General features: G+C 40.3%; 1 protein-coding gene across 2 annotated transcripts in view; it reads left to right on the plus strand.

Moving 5' to 3' along the window:
- Positions 1-1,624: 1,624 nt before the first annotated feature.
- Positions 1,625-19,111, plus strand: part of ncam1b (neural cell adhesion molecule 1b) — a 93,840-nt gene continuing 76,353 nt past the window's right edge. For both annotated transcript variants that reach the window (XM_080427775.1, XM_080427776.1), the window contains exon 1: positions 1,625-1,833. In XM_080427775.1, the coding sequence (XP_080283901.1) occupies positions 1,779-1,833 (55 nt within the window). In that variant the 5' untranslated portion in view covers positions 1,625-1,778. The remainder of the gene's footprint in view (positions 1,834-19,111) is intronic.

Here is a 19,111-nt window from a genome sequence, read left to right on the forward strand (position 1 = left end):
AGTGTTGGGCGGGAGGAGTAGGACGAAGGCTCTACGACGTCCTCCTGGTGGGGGCTCCTCACTGGCAGGTGAGTCAGTAGTATACGACAGCAGTGACAACACAGAAATGTGTGTGGGGCGGAATCAATTGGCATAACGACTAAATTGGGGAGAAAAAGGTGTAAAAAGTAATTGGCTACTCTAATACTTTTTTTTTTTTTAAACATACTGTAATACCTATACCATATCTTCATACTGTGATGCCTAGGCCTACAGGTAGCCTACCTCATTTTCATACAGGGATACCTACCATGTTCATACAGTGATACCTACCATTTTCATACAGTGATTCTAATATCTTCATATTGTTATACCTACCATATTATCTTCATACTGTGATACCAAGTGTATCTTATACTGTGATACCTACCCTATCTTCATAATGTGATACCGTATATTCATACTGTGAAACCAAACCCATTACTACCATATCATCATACTGTGAAAGCAACAGCACATAACATGCATGGGGTCAACAATGACGTACTTCTCAGAGGTAATAAAAATGTGACCGCTTTCATGAAAATATATGGTTATATATGGTTTTCAAGTTCCATTTGGGAGAGAATAGAAGGCGGAGCAGAAATAGTGTGGACTTAGTGGACCAGGGAAGTATGTAAAGGTAAGGAGGTGGTCTCTATGCAATTTTGTTATTATTTTAATACATTAATTTAATATTTGCGTTTTTGACATCCATTGTAGATTTTTTTTAAAGCTTATAGTGCTCAAATAAAATCATTAATGTTAATTAAGTATGTATTTACTGAATAAATTATGCAAACTCGAGTAGTAGCCTATAAGAGTATCTTATTTAAATGATTATCATTACATAACATCAACTCTGTAAGAAGTAGAAATATAAAAGGCAGGTCACACGATAAAGGCATCCATGTGCTGATACAATACTCAACCTTTTGGTTCGTGATAAAAACAAAACAAAAACAAAACAAAACCTTTATCTTTATTTTAGACCAGCGCACTATTTAATCGCACAGCTAGACCACAGTTCCTCTGGTGCGGATTGATTCAAGTGTCTAAGAAGGTGCTGCTTTGTAGTGTTGCCATGTCCGCTTATTATAAGCGACATTGGGCTTGTTTTTATGTAAAGTTGTTTAGAAATATTTGTTAGTTGCGGGCAGCGGGTTGTGTTTTTTTTGGGGGGCTTGTTTATAAAGTGTAGTTGCTTTTTTTGGGCTTGCGTCCTAAATGTTGTTTAAACCAGTGGGTCTAAAACATTTTCATGTCAAGGACGGTCGGACCCCCCAAAGACCCCCATCTGAAAATATTTTATACCATGGACCCCGTCCCCATACAATATTTGTGTTTTTTTCTTATTTTTTTCCTTAAACCCACATTTTTCACATTTTCTTCAATAATATTTTGAAAATTAAACCCATATACATTGGCTATTTTCAAAATGCCGATGTGTATAGGTTTACGGTTCTCATGTCGCTTCTTTTGGGCTCATTTTCATAAACCTGGCTGCGTGTTTCTCTCGCAAAACCTGGCAACACTGCGCTGCTTGTCAGTCAGCCTTTGAACAGTGCGGTGGCGCTCAGCACTGGGCTCTTACACTGTTACTGTACATCCTCCTACTACTGGTGATTAACAACATCTCACATTAGAATGAACTGTTCGTAAAGGGGGTGGAAAAAAACAATACCTCTTAGGGACCAACAAAACGTTAGCTGCAGTACGTGTGGTCTAACGTTTTTATCGCTCCTCGCTCGGGACTTGCAATGTTCCAGTCAAAGGATATCCTTTTAGCCTTGCTTCTTCTTGTGGGCTCTACAGGTAAGGAAATCTAAAGCTTAATCCCTCTCTCTCCCCTCCCCTGCTGAAGGTTTGTATTCGTGCATTTAAAGCACTTATATTCTCAGTGCATACCGTCGCCTCTCCCTCCCATCCTGTCCTGTCGTGCATTTATTACCAGAGCCTCCTGTCCTCCTTCCTCTCTCAGTTCCATCCGCCTGTCCTGAGAGGAGAGAGCAGGTGCAGCGTTCTCTATGCACGTCACTGGTGATTAGCCTGATGTCTAACTAACGTCAGGAAACGTCTGCTTGTTGAGATAAAGACACTTCATTGTAGATAATAAGACTAAAGGTGTTTTTTTCTTTTCTTTTCTTGCTCAGCAAATTTGTATTTTCGCCAATTTCATTCACACTGCCCAGGCTGCTGCCCTGCTCACCAAGACCCGACTGTTGTATAACAAACAGCCTAAATACGATTTTCTCTGTAAATAATATGAAGTGTTTGGCGAACGAAACGTTTTTTCATTTATTTGAGACTTGTGATTTATGTAGAATATCCCCCGGCCCGTCCGTGCAGATGGAATTGTATTCTTCTTGGTTGGTTTTGATGGTACAGTAGGTTATATATACGTGCTTGTTTTTATCTTTCCCCAGGCTATGAGCGGAAAGGATGGGTCTGTCGCTTTGCCATTTTAAAACGCACGCACGCACGCACTCGCACGCAGGCAGGCACACACACACACACACACACACGCACACGCACGCGCACGCACGCACGCACGCGCACACACGCGCACACACGCACGCACACACACACACACACACACACACACACACGCACGCACGCACGCACGCACACGCACACACGCACACACACACACACTGAGTCACACGCACGCTCTGGTGTCGTGAAAACAAGAAAACGTGCCGCCTCCCTTCCCCCATCCTCCACCTACGGTCCCCCAGTGATGGAGTCAGTGTTTGATTACACTATGGTTGTTTATCTCAGTGGTTCTCAACCTGTGGGTCTGGATCCCCAGGGGGGTCCCCAGTCCCCACGTGATTTTGGGGGGCGGGGGTCCCCAGATGACAGTGAGGTGACAATTTAAGGCCTTTTTAATACAAAAAAAAAGATCATTACTGCATCAAAATTAATCAACAACATATACTATGAAAACTGGTCAAACATTGGCCAAATTGTCAAATGATGCTTGTCAGGGTGGGGGTCCCCAGTTCAAATATGATTATTTTGGGGGGTCACAGCCTGAATAGGTTGAGAACCACTGGAGTTTATCTGGTCTCACTTGCACGGTGATGTAATTTCCTCATATGAAGATGAACGGTTCCAGCTAAAAGCTAGTTCCAGCTAAGAGTCCAGTGTGTTGTTGACACAGTTGAGGGAAGCTCTGGGAGTTCTGCTCACTTGAAGCAGCTACTGTTAATGAAGAGGCCTATGTTGGCTTTGGCTGATGCTGAGGCTGTTGCAGTCCAACTGGCAATGCCCACCATCAGTTTTCTTTTAACCACTTAACCACTTAAACCCTCGAGACTTCATACGGGCCTGAGTTGGCTATGTACTAGACAGCTTTTTTCCCTCTTCACCAAATCTCTGCACCCAAAATAGCTGATCTACAAGCTCACAACATGTTGTGTTTTTTTGTGATGCATTGTGAGCTTGTAGATCGTCTATTTTTGGTTAATGATCCCCCCAGAATATGAATGCTGGGGTTCAAGTGGTTAAACACCCTGCAGGGTTTCCCCTATATGCATTAAGCAGTGGCGGGCCGCCACCCCTTAAATCCGACCGCCACAGTATGATTTTTTCTGTAAAAAAAAAATATATATCAACGCTCAAATGCATTGATATAATGCTCAAATGCTCTCAGGAAGGATGCCATCTGTGCCATCACTAGTTGTGACTGACTGATTTGTGTACTTTTGTCTATACTTTTGTCTAATAAAAGTATATTCTCCTAAATCTGGAGACAATTCATATGTAAACTATACAGATTATTACTGTGCACATGTACTATATAAGATATAAGACTTTGTGTTTGAGCATAAATATGCATTTTGAGAACCCAAAATGTTTAATTTTACCAATTATTTCTTTCCGCGTGCGCTTCTGGCTAGGGGAAACACTGCCATGTATGCTTCTTTGGCCGGTGTCCCTCAGGGGTCTTATACTACTAGCCCCCCTCCCCCCCTTTTTTTAACCTCCTACACCAAATCTGTTCCCAGAAAATAGCCCATCTAAGCTCACACGTTATGATCTTGTAGATGGGCTACAAGCTCACTGAGCTTGTAGATCTGCTATTTTTGCTGAATATTCACTTATGACATGCCCAGGGACACTATAGTGGTCAAGTGGTTAATGAAGGATGAAACATGGCTGTTTTTGGTATGGTCTCTTCTAGGAAATTGTGCTTGGCAATGCATTTTGTCATGAGAGATACTTGATGTTTTCTTGTGATTGAAATGGTTATTGAATGTGCTTGCAGTTGTTTAAAATGTTCCGACTCCAGCTGTTATGTAAGAGCCTGTAAACATCTGCTGTTTGTCTCATGAAGTCCAGCTATTTATGGTGCCAAATGAGAAGCTTTTCACTAAACCTAACACACCCAAACTGGGTAATTTGATATGTGGGCAACATATGGTTGACAACCAAACAAACAAAGGCATATGGCTTTCTATAGGCCTACATCCTAGCTTCAGGACAGAGTGTTTGGTCTCAAGCAGGCAAGGATAGGAAGGTACACTAGGACATTGGTTCTCAAAGTGGGGTCCGGCCGTCCGGGGACCCCCAGGGGTCCCCAGCAAAATTAGTCACAATCATTTTAACCCCTTTATCCATATTTTATACTTTGGCTATTCAAAAATTGCAGATATACAAGCTCATAGCGCGGCACCGAGTGCTGCGCTATGAGCTTGTAGATCTGCTATTTTAGAAAAATTGTGAATATTTGTGCAAATCTTCGAATATATATTTTTTAAAGTGAACATTTGTACCCTTGGGTCCCTGGAACAATTTTTTTTGAGATGGGGGTCCGTGGCCAAATACATATCATTTTGGGGGTCCTTGACATGAAAAAGTTTTGAGAACCACTGCACTAGGAGACCCTTCTGCATGATGATGATGCAGATTTACTAATGCTCATGAGCAGAGTTAAAACAATATTCAATAACAGAAGTATGAGTTTGCAGGGGCATCATGATTCATTTGAGCTTTATTCCTGGGTCGCAATAAGTTCTAAATTATATCACAGTTATTGCCAATTTCATTTAGATTTGAACATGATACTGTGTACAGTATGTAGTTTTAGTCTACTAGACTAGAGTATGCAGCCCGAACATCCAGAGTTCGGGCCGGCCCTCACTCCTACGTCGCACCGCAAATCCCACCAAAATGTCTGAGTCATATAGTGTTGGGGGTTTGTCAGAGTACCTGTTGTACCCGTCTTTCTGTGTCCCTTTTGTGCACATATTTGGAGATGTTTCATTCTATCCTGTCTACCTGTGTCCCTTTTATGCCCATATATGGAGAACCTTGATGCCATATATTGGACATATTGGTCGGCGGTTCTGGACATATGGATATATCCAAACTACTCAATGGCGGGTACCGCACTCCCTCGAGTCCTTGCCGCTGCGCACGCCTAGTTTGTAGTCTGTTGGTCCCATATATGCACATGACCATATATGGGCATAGCGGTTGGATCTGTGGCTCTGGACAACCGGATCTCTGTATCTGTCAGTCCTTGTCCCATTTATGTCCATACATGGAGATCACTGATGTCTTCAGCATATGCCCACATATTGGCATGCCCCATTTTTTTTTGGACTGATTTGTTTGCGGCTGATGCCATGACAACACATTGTTAGACATCACACTCCATATTTGCTGCATTGGGAACTCCTTATATGGTTATGGGTGAGTCAGAGTGATGTCAGAGGTCCGCCGGTCCTCCCATTAGCCAATTTTGATATAGGATTATCCACCATTTGATGCAAGTTGTATCTACCTGACATAGCCCAGTTATTGTCAAAACAGGTGGGCGAGTCTTTTTGTGTTTCCTATGTGAGAGCCAGATCAGATCTAGTATTTTGAATCTTAAAAAGAGACGGAAGCTTATTCAACTGTACTGAAGCATCCCAGGGTGTGCATTGGACAGGGAAGGGACTATCATGCCTCTGGGTGCACACGTTGCCGTTATAGTTTTGTTTTATTGCAGTTTAATTAAGTTGTTGTAGATAACATCATTGTGTGACGAAGTCGAAAATAACGCTTAAGAGGTTAATGGATACATTGATAGTAAAAATATATTAAAAGAATGCGCTTCTCGTTTATTTGATTAATCGAAAAAGTAATCGGTACAATAATCGCTAAGAAAATAAGCGATAGCAGTCCAAATGTTTTGCTCTTATGGACATTTTACAGCTGTGCAGTTTCATTGTGTCATCCAAAAGAGCACTGACAGTTGCTTCTAAACCATAATATCTTTATTCAATTTTAGTCCATCAACTCCATCACTTATTGTGCTTGCATTTTGTCTGTTATTCTTGGTATGCTGCAGTTGTCATTATTACATTCCATGTTCATTCCATATTCATACTTGACATTTTGTGGATTTTAGGCAATTCATTCTTGTGTACACAGTAAAATACTCAGTGTTAGTTAATCTATCAAACAATGAGAGTGTTGGTTAGGCTACATTAGTACACTCTCAGAGTTCTCAGAGGTCAGAGGAGGTTTACTGTGTAATCAGCTGAATTATATTTCATGATTGCAATTTGATCAAAACATTTCCTTAATTATTGATGCTGATATCGGAAGTGCAAACAAAACAGATTGCTTCTATTCTAGTGCTTTAATTACCCACACAAAACAAACGGACAACATTTCAGCTCATAATGGATGTTTCATCATGTCTTCATCAGGGAAATTACATCACGTTAAAGTAGCGCTGCACAACTGTAGATCACGTGTGGAAAGCTGTTATGTTCTGATAATTGTAATATTGATCACATAATGGCAAATGGATCTGCATTCCTTATTCTCAGCTACTGTAAGGCAGTGCATTATTGATTGATTGTTCTTTGTTATTATGTCAATAGTGCAATATATTGTTATAGATATTTGTTGTTGATTTATCTTTACCCGACTACAAAATCAGTAGTAGTATTGACATTTCAGGAGCCATTCGATAGGGCCCAATATGTGTTAATTATAAATATAAAAGAGTTACTAATTGTCTTTTCCCTGAAACATTTACCAGTTTTGTTGTCTAGACTATGTTTTCACTTCACGTTTTGGCCTATAACCATAATATTTGGGGAACATTTCCATCGTAACTTTACATTTGCATGAGTTAAGGTAAATTATTTCACTCAATAGCCCATGTACAGTAACTAGACACGCATCATACTGATGTTTTTCTTGTGTAGTTATTCCTCCAACTCCAATGAACATTAAACAAACACGTTGAAAACTAAAAGGACACAAATAAAACACAGTTTCAATGCACAAATCAAATGTTTCCTTCAACTTTAGAACTCTGAAATACATTTCTGTCACATATACCCTCTTTCATATTAACCCCACTGTAAGGTAGTTTAGCATTTCCATTCAGATATTTTCACATCAATAAAAAAAAACACAAAGCATATTTAGGCACGTAGAAAATGAAAGTGCATCAGGCTTACTGTAAGTATATTGAGCAAGTAAAACGAATGCATTAGCAGGCTTATAATTACACATGCATCTTACCCAGGTGGAAACAACATTCATACCTGTACAGTACAATATAAATACTTTACATTACAATCACTTCGCTTCATTTCTCTTATAAAAGGTTTACACAACACACAATGACGTGAATGATTTCACGTGTTGCGTTGTCCCTTTTGACCGGCTGTAGTTAGACACGCTTGTCTCTCGTTAATCGCTCTCTCTCTCTCTTATACCAGCTGTAGAGAACAACAATAAACAGTATACTTTATGTCTCGTTATACTCTGTATTCGTCTCTTATACCAGCTGTGCAATAATAAGGACGTTATACCTTTCGTTATATTCTCTCTCTCTCAGTGCGTGTCTCTTTCATCAGATGTAGAGAACAATAGACCGGAATCTCAAACTGCCCACGCAGGTGACTAACCCGCCCCTCTCTTTACTTGTGTATGAAAGCATTCAGGGTGAACACTTACAACGAAACGTATTCTATTCTGTGTCAAAATAAACACAGTAAAAGTAAATAACAAATCAGTCCTTCTTTCATAAATAACCAAAATGTATCCTATGTAAACTTAATCGATTTTTTCTTTAACTTTTAAAGGCACAGAAACGTTTGTCGTCAGACGTTGTCGCGGTAACCTCTAGGGTTGGGATCCGGAACCGGAGGAATCGGTGGAACCGGATCCAACTTTGAGGAACCAGGAATCGATTTTCCATCACATTTGGAACCGTTTCCGGAACCGTGTTTTTATCACACTGTCACACTGTCAGGGGTCCATGTGTTTCCATTTGTACACTCTCAGAGTTACAGACCTGTAAGGGTCCATTTGGGTCCATTTGGTTCCATTTGTACACTCTCAGAGTTACAGACCTGTAAGGGTCCATTTGGGTCCATTTGGTTCCATTTGTACACTCTCAGAGTTACAGACCTGTAAGGGTCCATTTGGTTCCATTTGTACACTCTCAGAGTTACAGACCTGTAAGGGTCCATTTGGTTCCATTTGTACACTCTCAGAGTTACAGACCTGTAAGGGTCCATTTGGGTCCATTTGGTTCCATTTGTACACTCTCAGAGTTACAGACCTGTAAGGGTCCATTTGGTTCCATTTGTACAGTCTCAGAGTTACAGACCTGTAAGGGTCCATTTGGTTCCATTTGTACACTCTCAGAGTTACAGACCAGTAAGGGTCCATTTGGTTCCATTTGTACACTCTCAGAGTTACAGACCTGTAAGGGTCCATTTGGTTCCATTTGTACACTCTCAGAGTTACAGACCTGTAAGGGTTCATTTGGTTCCATTTGTACACTCTCAGAGTTACAGACCTGTAAGGGTCCATTTGGTTCCATTTGTACACTCAGAGTTACAGACCTGTAAGGGTTCATTTGGTTCCATTTGTACACTCTCAGAGTTACAGACCTGTAAGGGTCCATTTGGAACCCCCTTATAGGAATTGTTAAAGAGAACCGTTATGGAATCGGACTGTTAACCCATTCAATCCGGGAACGCATCTGTGTCATTTTAGATGTCTTTGGCTATTCAAAAATAGCAGATATAGCGCGGCACTGAGTGCCTTCTGGGGGTCCCTGGAACAAAATATTTTGAGATGGGGGTCGGCGGCCAATACATATCATTTCGTCGTTAAAGTTATACAGTGCAGGTCCACAAATAACAATTTTTAGCATCCTCTGCTGGTCATTACCGTCACTGTAGTCCGTTCGTTTATATCCTCTGTTACCCAGAATTCCATTCGTTTTCACCGGAAGACGGAAGCGTTTCAAAAAGCGTTCTTTTAATTGTTTTATACTATCTGTGGATCGTTTCTCTTAGCCAGTGGAGCTTTAGTTACCGTGAGCTGTGTTTTCTTTTTCTGTTGTTTTTCGATCTTCAAATCATACAATCTCTTAAAATCAGCGTGAGTTTCCTTTTTGTTATTAGCGCGGTAGTTCCTGGCCAAACAGGAAACCGGTGCGGTAGTTCCTGGCCAAACAGGAAACCGGTGCGGTTGTTCCTGGCCAAACAGGAAACTGGTGCATTTCCGTTTCCGTTTTCAGGCCAGATGACGTCATTTTCGCGGGAAAGACACCCCTATCACCGTTCAATAGAAAATATATGTATAAAAGGCCCCCTTTCGGGGGTGAAATTCATGGAGTGGGTGTTGTGAAACTTTTGCCACTCACAAAATATATACAATTTAACTTTAGTTTTGTTGAAAAAGTTACCTAGTATTACTTTCAGGAACCGGAATCGTTAAGGAACCGGAAATCGTTACAATCCTAAAGGATCCCAACCCTAGTAACCACATACTGTATACATGACGCTTGTAGCGTCACTTACAGCCCAGGCTAGGTGTGCCAAACCCAAACACATGAACCTACTTGCACCAGTTGGCTTAAAGCTGCACTGCCACTGTGTAACTTTCCTCCTCTACCCCGGATTTGAACCCGGGTCTCCTGCGCAAGTGCTGATTTTTTACCATTGAGCTAATAGAGCCTGCCTGCTTGCTCAGGGGATAAATTGAATCTTGACCTTCACGTAAAAATGTGTGTCCAGAAACGGGTCGTGTCAAAGGTCATGTGTCTCACCTAGAAACAGGATCTAAATGTCTCAATAGAAGAGCAGGGAGACAAAATACAACCACCCCGAGTGTATAAGTTATATTTTATTAACATACTCATTACTCTACCATACAGATTGGAAAAAAATACATTTTATTCACTGCCAATAAAATAAAGAAATTATTGCGAACTTTGCTAGATTTTTTATTTTATTTTTTCAAAGAAAAATAAAAGTGCTTAGGAAGCGAGATACAGCCTTTTTCAGTTATAGGTTAAACAAAGAGTGGATGGAGCTGCAAATCTTCAGATAATGATATCTTGGGTTCTGAACACTTTTTTTAATTTTTTTAATTTATTTTAAAAACTCGGGATTTCTCGTTCTGGCACTGAGGGTATAACCATAAAACTCGGGATAACTCGGGGCTTGGCACTGAGAGAGTTAAAAGTTACATAATGTCAAATTTAGGAATATCAATATTTTCTACAAATTACATTAGACACATCAGCCCCCAAACACCCCCAAAAATAAAGGGAACTGAAAACAGTATAATTAAGTATAGTAATAGTACGGTTAATAAAAACATATACTGATGCACAAACCTGGACACATCATCAGTGTTGTTTCCTGGAGTCACTGGGTGTTTCGCGGTCTTGCAACAGACTCCTCCAGGCAACCGGCCGACCGAGGCTGATCAGACCCCGGCATGTGTCCAAGTGGCATGCTACTGCCCCCACTGTCTCTTGGGGGCTTAGGGTGGCTGGTGAGATGTTAGCAGCAGGTGTTGGCGGCACTAGGAGGCTCTAGACACTGTGGGTTGCCTCCGGGCCTGGCTTCTGACCAGAAGTGAGCGTTCTTCTGTGTGTTGCGTCGTCGTTGCTGCCAACCCTCTCCACCCCAGGTCGCCGTCTCTCCGGCCGTCCTCTTGTTTCTCCAGATGTCTGTACTGTAGTGCACAGGAGTAAACTACTAAAAACCTTGGCCACCAAATGTAATCATGTTGTAATTAGTTGTATCATTATCCTGTTTTTCTTTAATTCTTTGTTTTTACATTTTGCTAGCATTTGAGTAGCGTAGAGAACAGTGGGACGCGTTCACTGTGACTACATTGCAGCTATGATGGCAATGCAGGTAGGCTACAAAAAGGTAACAGCTGGCAGCTACAGTGTGCATACGTGGTGTACTTTCATTTTGATAAACAGTTATTTAAACTGCCAGTGAAACTCCCATATGAAGTTTGAAAGTTTCTCTGTTACATCAATTTATGCATACTGCGTGCAAAGGTTTTCATCCTGCTCTAGGGAGGACAAACCTAGCCAGGACTGCCTGACGTCTTTCCTTTTTGATGGGGGAGTGGATTAGACAGATCCAGGACTCACAGAGTTGAGAGGAGCTACATCCCCTTTGGGGGCTAAAAACATGACATCACACATACACATGACCCTCTCAGGCACTGTCAGAGGGGCAAATAGAAATGCTTCCTTCCTTGAGGGTGTGCTTACAGAAGAGTCAGTGACTGTGGATTTACAGGAGCCATTGATTATTCATTGAATAACCTCTGTAGTGGCTTTGGTCCTCCCAAGGAACAACACTTACACTGATTTCTTATTCGGATTTGTACCAATGTATGTGAAATGTCTAATCAGCATTAAGTTTAAATTGGCTTCTCTCCACCCTTGCAGCTTTTGCTTTCTATGTTAGAGACAGAATGATATTATGTTACTTGAGTTTGGCTGACTTTGCCATTGTCTAGTAGAGTACTAGAGATTATGCTGGATATAGGCTACTCAAAGCACAAAGCCTTTTTACATGAATGAAAGGACCAAAATGCGACTGAATGGCGACCACTTCTAACCACATGAACCCTAGCGTTCCTATTCTGGGGTGAACATTTGGCAAAAATTGCTGATCTGCAAGCTCACTGTGAGCCTGTAGAGCTAGTAGAACTATACTTGTTTTTGGTGAATATATTTGGTGTATAGCGCAAACATTTGTGGGCCTAGCTACTGTAGTTTGCAAGGCTTATAGACCCCTAGGGGACTCTGGTCAACTAAGTACTGTATATATAGCATCAATTAAAGAGCATGTAGAGTCAGAAATGAAAAGGCACTGCTAGTGCGCTTTTTTTGGCAGAGCGGACAGAGCGGGATCAAAAGAAATGCGCTTTCAAAAGAAATGCGCTTATGACGCGGGCTGTTTCTTTTTTATCAGCTGACCCATCGTGACCGTATTCAAATGCAGCCTGCTAGTCCCAGCTAATGGTCTCTCTATCATGGATATACATTGCTCTCTAGGCCTCACCTTACAGCTTCCCTCCTCTTCTGCCTAAAAGAATAGCCAAAGACACTGCCATTTGTGTCCTCTTGTTATTCGACCATTATTTGATAACAGGGAAAATACCAACAAATGCAGAGCCTCTAATCCAAGCTGAAGCTGTTATGTAAACAAAAGGCACGTCACGTGATCCCCACTTTTTCTTTTTCTTTCTTTTTTCATTTTCATTTTCAGCAGAAAAAGTGCTCTTGGCAGCAGCTTTTGTTCAAAAGGCAGGTAGAGTGAACATACCCTCATATATTACAGGGTATGATGGGATTTGCGAACAATTGATCTTTCAACCTTTGTTTGGTAAAACCTTTGCCATAGTTCTTGTTAACAACCGCCCTTGATAAGTGAAGAGTATCTGCAGTCTGTGCATCAGTGTGGTCACTTCACTTGCACTGTTTTTTTTTTTTTACCTTTGTGTTTATTTGGCATTTTCAGCATGTTAGACAGGGGAAAAACATCATTTCATCATATCATATCATATTTCATCACATCATTCTTTCTTTTGTTTTTCCCCCCCCAAAAAAGGACATCCTTTCATCATATCATTTATTTGGGTTCCCCCCCACCACCCCCCCTCCCCCCATTACTGGTTAGAGTCCGTACAGCACAAAGCAAAGTACAAAAGTAAACAGACATGAAAATAGAACACACATCACAACATGATTAATTGTTGAAAAGTAAATGAATAAATGGTAATACTAAATAATAATAATGAAAATAAAAAAAGATTAAACCACTTGCACTAATTAACCATTTCAAACCGGCAACGCATCTGTGTAACCACTTTATCCATATTTTATACTTTGGCTATTCAAAAATAGCAGATGTACAAGCTCATAGCGCAGCACAGAGTACTCTATGAGCTTGTAGATCTGCTATTTTCGAAAAATCATGAAAATGTTTGCAAATCTTTGAATATACATATTTTTAAAGCAATTTTTTTTACTCAAATCTTTGCTTCTGGGGGTCCCTGGAACAAAATATTTTCAGATGGGGGATTCGACGGCCAAATACATACAATTGTGGGTGGTCCTTGACATGAAAAAGTTTGAGAACCACTGATATAGTTCATTCCATTTTCTAACCTGGATGGTTGCAAAAAAAAAGAGCAAAAGGTTTTTCCTTTGTCTTTGTTGTTGTGACAAGCTGAGAGTATCCCCTCTGCCCTCCTGTTGGCATCTGTTATTTTATTTAAAAGGGTTGTGGGAGGGGGCACCTGGAGTCATCTGATGCTGACTAGACCCTGATAACCTCCCTCCTCTCTGGCCTATGTGGCCCCTGCAAGAGGAGAACAGCTCACAATGAACAGCTTACAATGATGACACTATCCATAACTGAGGGAACCTTGTGTCCCACAGCGACAAGAAGCAGGGAATGTCTGTTCAACACAAGTTCTTGAGACAGAACCAATCTCTGATGTAAGACGATGAGCTCATGTCTCATCTTACCAGAAATGAAGAAATGGGCTATTCACTAGGCTGATGAGCACTATGCATGTTTTATATGGCGTAAAGGAGCACCATGCTCTTCTTTTTTCCTCACGCATCCATGCACAATATGGCACATTCATTATTGAAACACTATAGAATAAATCACTTGGCACAGAGCAGGGAGAGTAGCTATTCTTCTGCCTAAGGCGTTCTCTTTATGCAGTCACCACCGTGTCTTGCCCTCTCTGACATTATATTTCGTACAGGCTTAGTCATCCCCTGTCATTGTGGGGGTCATGCAATGTCATGATAAGCAATATGAATGTGTTACAACCTATGGCTTGTTAGCAATAATAATTAGAGTTGAGGTCCACTCCAGGCAACAATTAGGATGTGCGGGCCAGAGTGGCCGGTCACTGGAAGGTACAGTGGATGCCACACATTTAAACTTGAAAACTCAATTAGGCTGGGCTGTCTCGATCTGTCTTTAAGTGTTATGCCTTACAAAGAAATGCATGCATTTACTCCTGGATTTTGAGTGGGAGAGCTATCCTTGTTTTCTTTAATGAGCTGATTGTGAGTTTATTATCTCTGGCCATCCCTTCAGTTGCCTCTTTAAGTGATATCTACTAATGAATAGGCTTGTCTCTGTTGTAATATAATCATGTTCTTTGAATCTCTGAATCTAAACGCAAATTAAAACCTTGCATTATTGCTGTAGGACAGGTGTTCATAAACTATATACTTGTGTGTGTGTGTGTGTGTGTGTGTGTGTGTGTGTGTGTGTGTGTGTGTGTGTGTGTGTGTGTGTGTGTGTGTGTGTGTGTGTGTGTGTGTATATATATATATATATATATATATATATATATATATATATATATATATATATATATATATATATATATACATTTTTAAAATAACTGTTAAGTAACATATCTGTTAAGTAACATAAGTAATATATCCTGATGATTATGGCTGTAGTGTAAAATGCAAGGCTTAATGTTCTCTCTGATGAGTCATCATCATTAAAACATGTTCAACTGTACTATTTTGAAGGGAAATTTGGCTAAATTAACTTATTTTCATATGTCCCAAGCAATTGTCGCAGTGTTCTTGCTGTGGTGGTGCATCACTGCTATTTTGCTACAGAAGACAATGTGAAACTTAGAACATCTTCCATAAATCTTAGACCCCCTAATGACAGATTACACTATTGGAGAACACAGTTACAGTATCTGCAGTGTTTTTGATTTATTTATTGAGCTAGGGCGCACTGTATTCCCTCTCGCAACTTAGATCGTTTTTATGTAATTGTGTATTCATTTGACTTTATTCTGTATGCATATTATAAGGTTACAAATCATATAATTTTGTGGTGTCCTGGCTTAGGAGCTCATTTGAGTTTTGTCTTCCAAGTGCCTGTAAGTTGTAACTACAATGTGCTTAGAGTTAGTTCAATCTAGTGATTCATTTAATAACAAGAAGCACACAGATTCAGCATAGTGCATGCTCAGCTCCAAGAATGATGAAGGATACCAAGCGGGCCAGGAGAATGAATGAATGAATGAATGAATGAATGAGTGAATCTTCTGATCTTTAAATGTAATTAAAAAAATGCCTTTATACTATAAGGTTTCTGTCCATCTCTCGTTCCGTTTAGAATAGAGTTCTCTTGAAAATGGGTTATTCAGCAAAAATGTTTTAAAGCAAATACATACAATATTTTTGTTGCAGTTCTTTGAGAACGTTTTTCTTTTTAGTTTGAGCTACGTGTTCCTTGTGTTCTGTGGCTCCCCATGCCTCCCTGAAAGGTCTCAACCCAGTGCGACTCATTGGTCTCCTCTGCCTGGAAGCCCTCTCGCTCGCTTCGCCAAGTGAAGCCGGATGTGTCATGAACCCCTGTCGTGCTGGCTTTGCATAGACTCCACAAGGCACAAGGGCTGATGACAGGCCATCATCTGAGGCTAAATTAAACGATCTCTCAAACAGTCATAGTGATGAGAGCAAGGGATATGCTTTTTGGCCAGGCCAGCAGAGTTGGTTACAGCCTAGATGTTTTTCAAACTGCTCGGAAATTGGAATGGAACACGGAGAGTTCTTTCCAACTTGCTTGCTTCAAGCGATTTCAGTTTAGAGTTATAGTGATAAACTGGAGGTTTGGGAAACAAGTAATTAAACTCTCACTGTTTGTTGGAGGTATTGGAAACATTAATAAAGCAACAACGGTAATGGCAAGTGCAACTCATATGGACAGTGGGGCTTTGCAGCGGTTTACATTAAGTGACAATTTTCAAGATCAGTGGCCCCACCATTACAACCACTGGCCCATGCAGGAACATTCACTTTGATTTGGCAAATAACAGTCAGGAATTGACCCTCATAATGAAGAAAAAGAACCGAACTGATGCAATAGTATTTTATTTAAAAACTTAAGTTGGAACATAATTCTCATATATTTCTGGAAGCCTGCATCTAAATTATCGCCGAGTTCCGGCTGCTTTCGCTATGAATAGAGGTGTGCTTTGATATTTTGCCCAAATGGTGTGCTTTGGGCGCCAAAAGTTTGAAAACCTCTGAAATAGAGCATACTAATTAAAAACTTACATAATTTCAGAGATTCTCTTCATTTCTCTTGTTCTCTCTCTCTCTCTCTCTCTCTCTCTCTCTCTCTCTCTCTCTCTCTCTCTCTCTCTCAATCTCTCTCTCTCTCTCAATCTCTCTCTCTCTCAATCTCTCTCTCTCTCTCTCTCTCTCTCTCTCTCTCTCTCAATCTCTCTCTCTCTCTCTCTCTCTCTCTCTCTCTCTCTCTCTCTCCTCTGTTTCACACATTCGCACACAACTGGATATGACACCTGTTGTCAAACTTGTTGGTAGATTTTACATTTGGAAATGGAACGATGGCTTATGCATTTGTTTAATAAAATACCTATACAAAATGGTAAATGGACTGACAACACGGCAGCTGCTCTTGTCAGTCTTTCTCTTTATTTATTTAAAATGTCAGTTCAGTTGATGAACGCTGCTACATGTAGGAGTTTCCTGCACTTTATTTATTTATTGGTTTTTATATAATGCTGAAATGTTCTGTTTTCCAGTATTTCCTGGTTAAAGAAAATGTTGTGTTGGGGTTTGTGTTACTATAAACTGTGTATTTTTACTGCAAATGTACATATCACAGATAGGAACTGCTTGTAAGATCGGGTAGCATGGGGGTTGGTGTGGGGTGGGGGCCTATGAGGGGGGCTTTCAGCTAGGAAGAGCCCGGGGCCAAACGCCCAAAGGGCATCTTTTTGTAGTCTCTGAATGTACAAAGTAGGGCTGAACAATAGGCTATATTACATTTGTATTATTGCAATATGAAAGAGTGCAATATCTGCGCTATTTCACAAAGACTGCATTATAATCATCTTTAAATTCACATAATCATGGAGTAAACTAAACAGGAAAGGGAATTGCCTAGCAGACAGGCACTGTATCTCTGTCAAACACAAATATAGCCTACTATGATAAGGAGATGGGCATGATTTTGGGGGGTCCAAGGTATTCTGACTGCGTATCACTTTGGAGTCTCAGTCCTCCAAAATGTTCCAGTTCAAGTGTAGTTTTAAATGTATAGACTCAACCAGTGACTTGACTTTGCATCTTACATCGCGAATAGCTATCAATATCATTGCAATATTTTATGTTGTCCCCATTATGCGCAGCCCTATTATGAATGGGTCACTTAAGAATGCACGGTGTAATTATTGAATAAGTTACTGTAATTAGTCCTTAGAACTTGACGAGGAAAATGAATGAGGACTGGAGCAACCTATTAAATGTTGACTTTTTGCAACATGAGACATGATGTTTAGACTAGGGCTACAATATGGAGTTGCTACTGTATGCAAGGTATAATGTCCGGTCATTGTTGAGAAATAAACCCAGAGAGGGTGATAAGACCCCGGCATGAAGCGGAGGGGTTTCTATCATTCTTCTGAAGCAGTTTATTTCTTAACAATGATTAATATCTATAAATGTGTGTGTGCGTATGTCAGTCTGTTCTGAGCATAATTGCTGTGTGTGTCACAGATGATCTGAGGATGTGTTGTGCAGAGTGGAAATTTGGTCAGATTGGCTCTATACTGTATCCCTCTATCTGTCTGTCTGTCTGTCTGTCTGTCGTCCATTTTTGCCCATGTGTGGAGGTCCATTGCATAAACGGGTGGAGCATTAATTCCGAAGTTACTTCAATGATAAGAGTCTGTAAAATGCTGAAGGGTAGCTTCCACCCAACTACTAAATCGTATTACATATTCCGCAAACTGTCCACAATTTTTGGTTAAAGTACACTGGTACAAGCTGTTTCATTACTATACGCAAACGCTGCAGTTTTTGACTCAACTGATCAACAAATGGAGCAGATCCCATCCAGAACCAAGAGGAAATGATTGATAGTTTCACAATACCTCTAATCAGGGGAAAGGATTGCCAAAAATACATTATTTATTTATGTTTAAAAGCTAGCACACCGTGTTTTGCCCCTGTGAAGCATTCAACTAATGACACTTTTCTAAGCTCTAATACAGACATACAGTTAAAGCTGTATGCCATTTTCTGTGTGGAGTTTGCATGTTCTCCCCGTGTCCCCTAGGGTAGGTACCCTCACAAAAAAAACATGCAGTAATCCTGGTCTCTATACTGCCTCCCGCCTGATGGAGGGGAAAGGAACTGGTTGGAATAACGTGTTCCTTCCACACGCTACGTCCTACCGGGAAACTCCCCCCTGTCAGGTGATAAGAAGTGGCCTGCTCATTCCTCATGCATTGAAGGAGGCATGAGCTCAGTTATGGGCTCTCCCCAGGCTGGCAGAGGGAGAGTAGTGCCCAGGATTACAAGCTTAGGCAATTGGCACTGGGTGAAAAATGGGTTACAAAATCGTGGGATAAAGAATTTAAGTAAAAAAAATATATATATATATATATATATATATATATATATATATATATTTTTTTTTTTTTTAAATATATATATATATATATATATATATATATATATATATATATATATATATATATATATATATATATATATATATACATTAAAAAAAATCTTTTTTTTTAAAGCTGCATGCCATGATATTTGAAGAGACACTGAAATTTCTATTCAATTCCACAAATTATACATTGCTATGTGTGAAGTCACTTTATTCTGGTACGTTTCTAACATTTAATATGGAAGGACAGCTCAAGTGCTTATTTGACATTGAACCGCCAATCAATTGCCTTTAAAAATTCAGAG

This window comes from Gymnoscopelus braueri, assembly GCF_963280865.1.
Source record: "Gymnoscopelus braueri genome assembly, chromosome: 5".
Classification (NCBI taxonomy): domain Eukaryota; kingdom Metazoa; phylum Chordata; class Actinopteri; order Myctophiformes; family Myctophidae; genus Gymnoscopelus; species Gymnoscopelus braueri.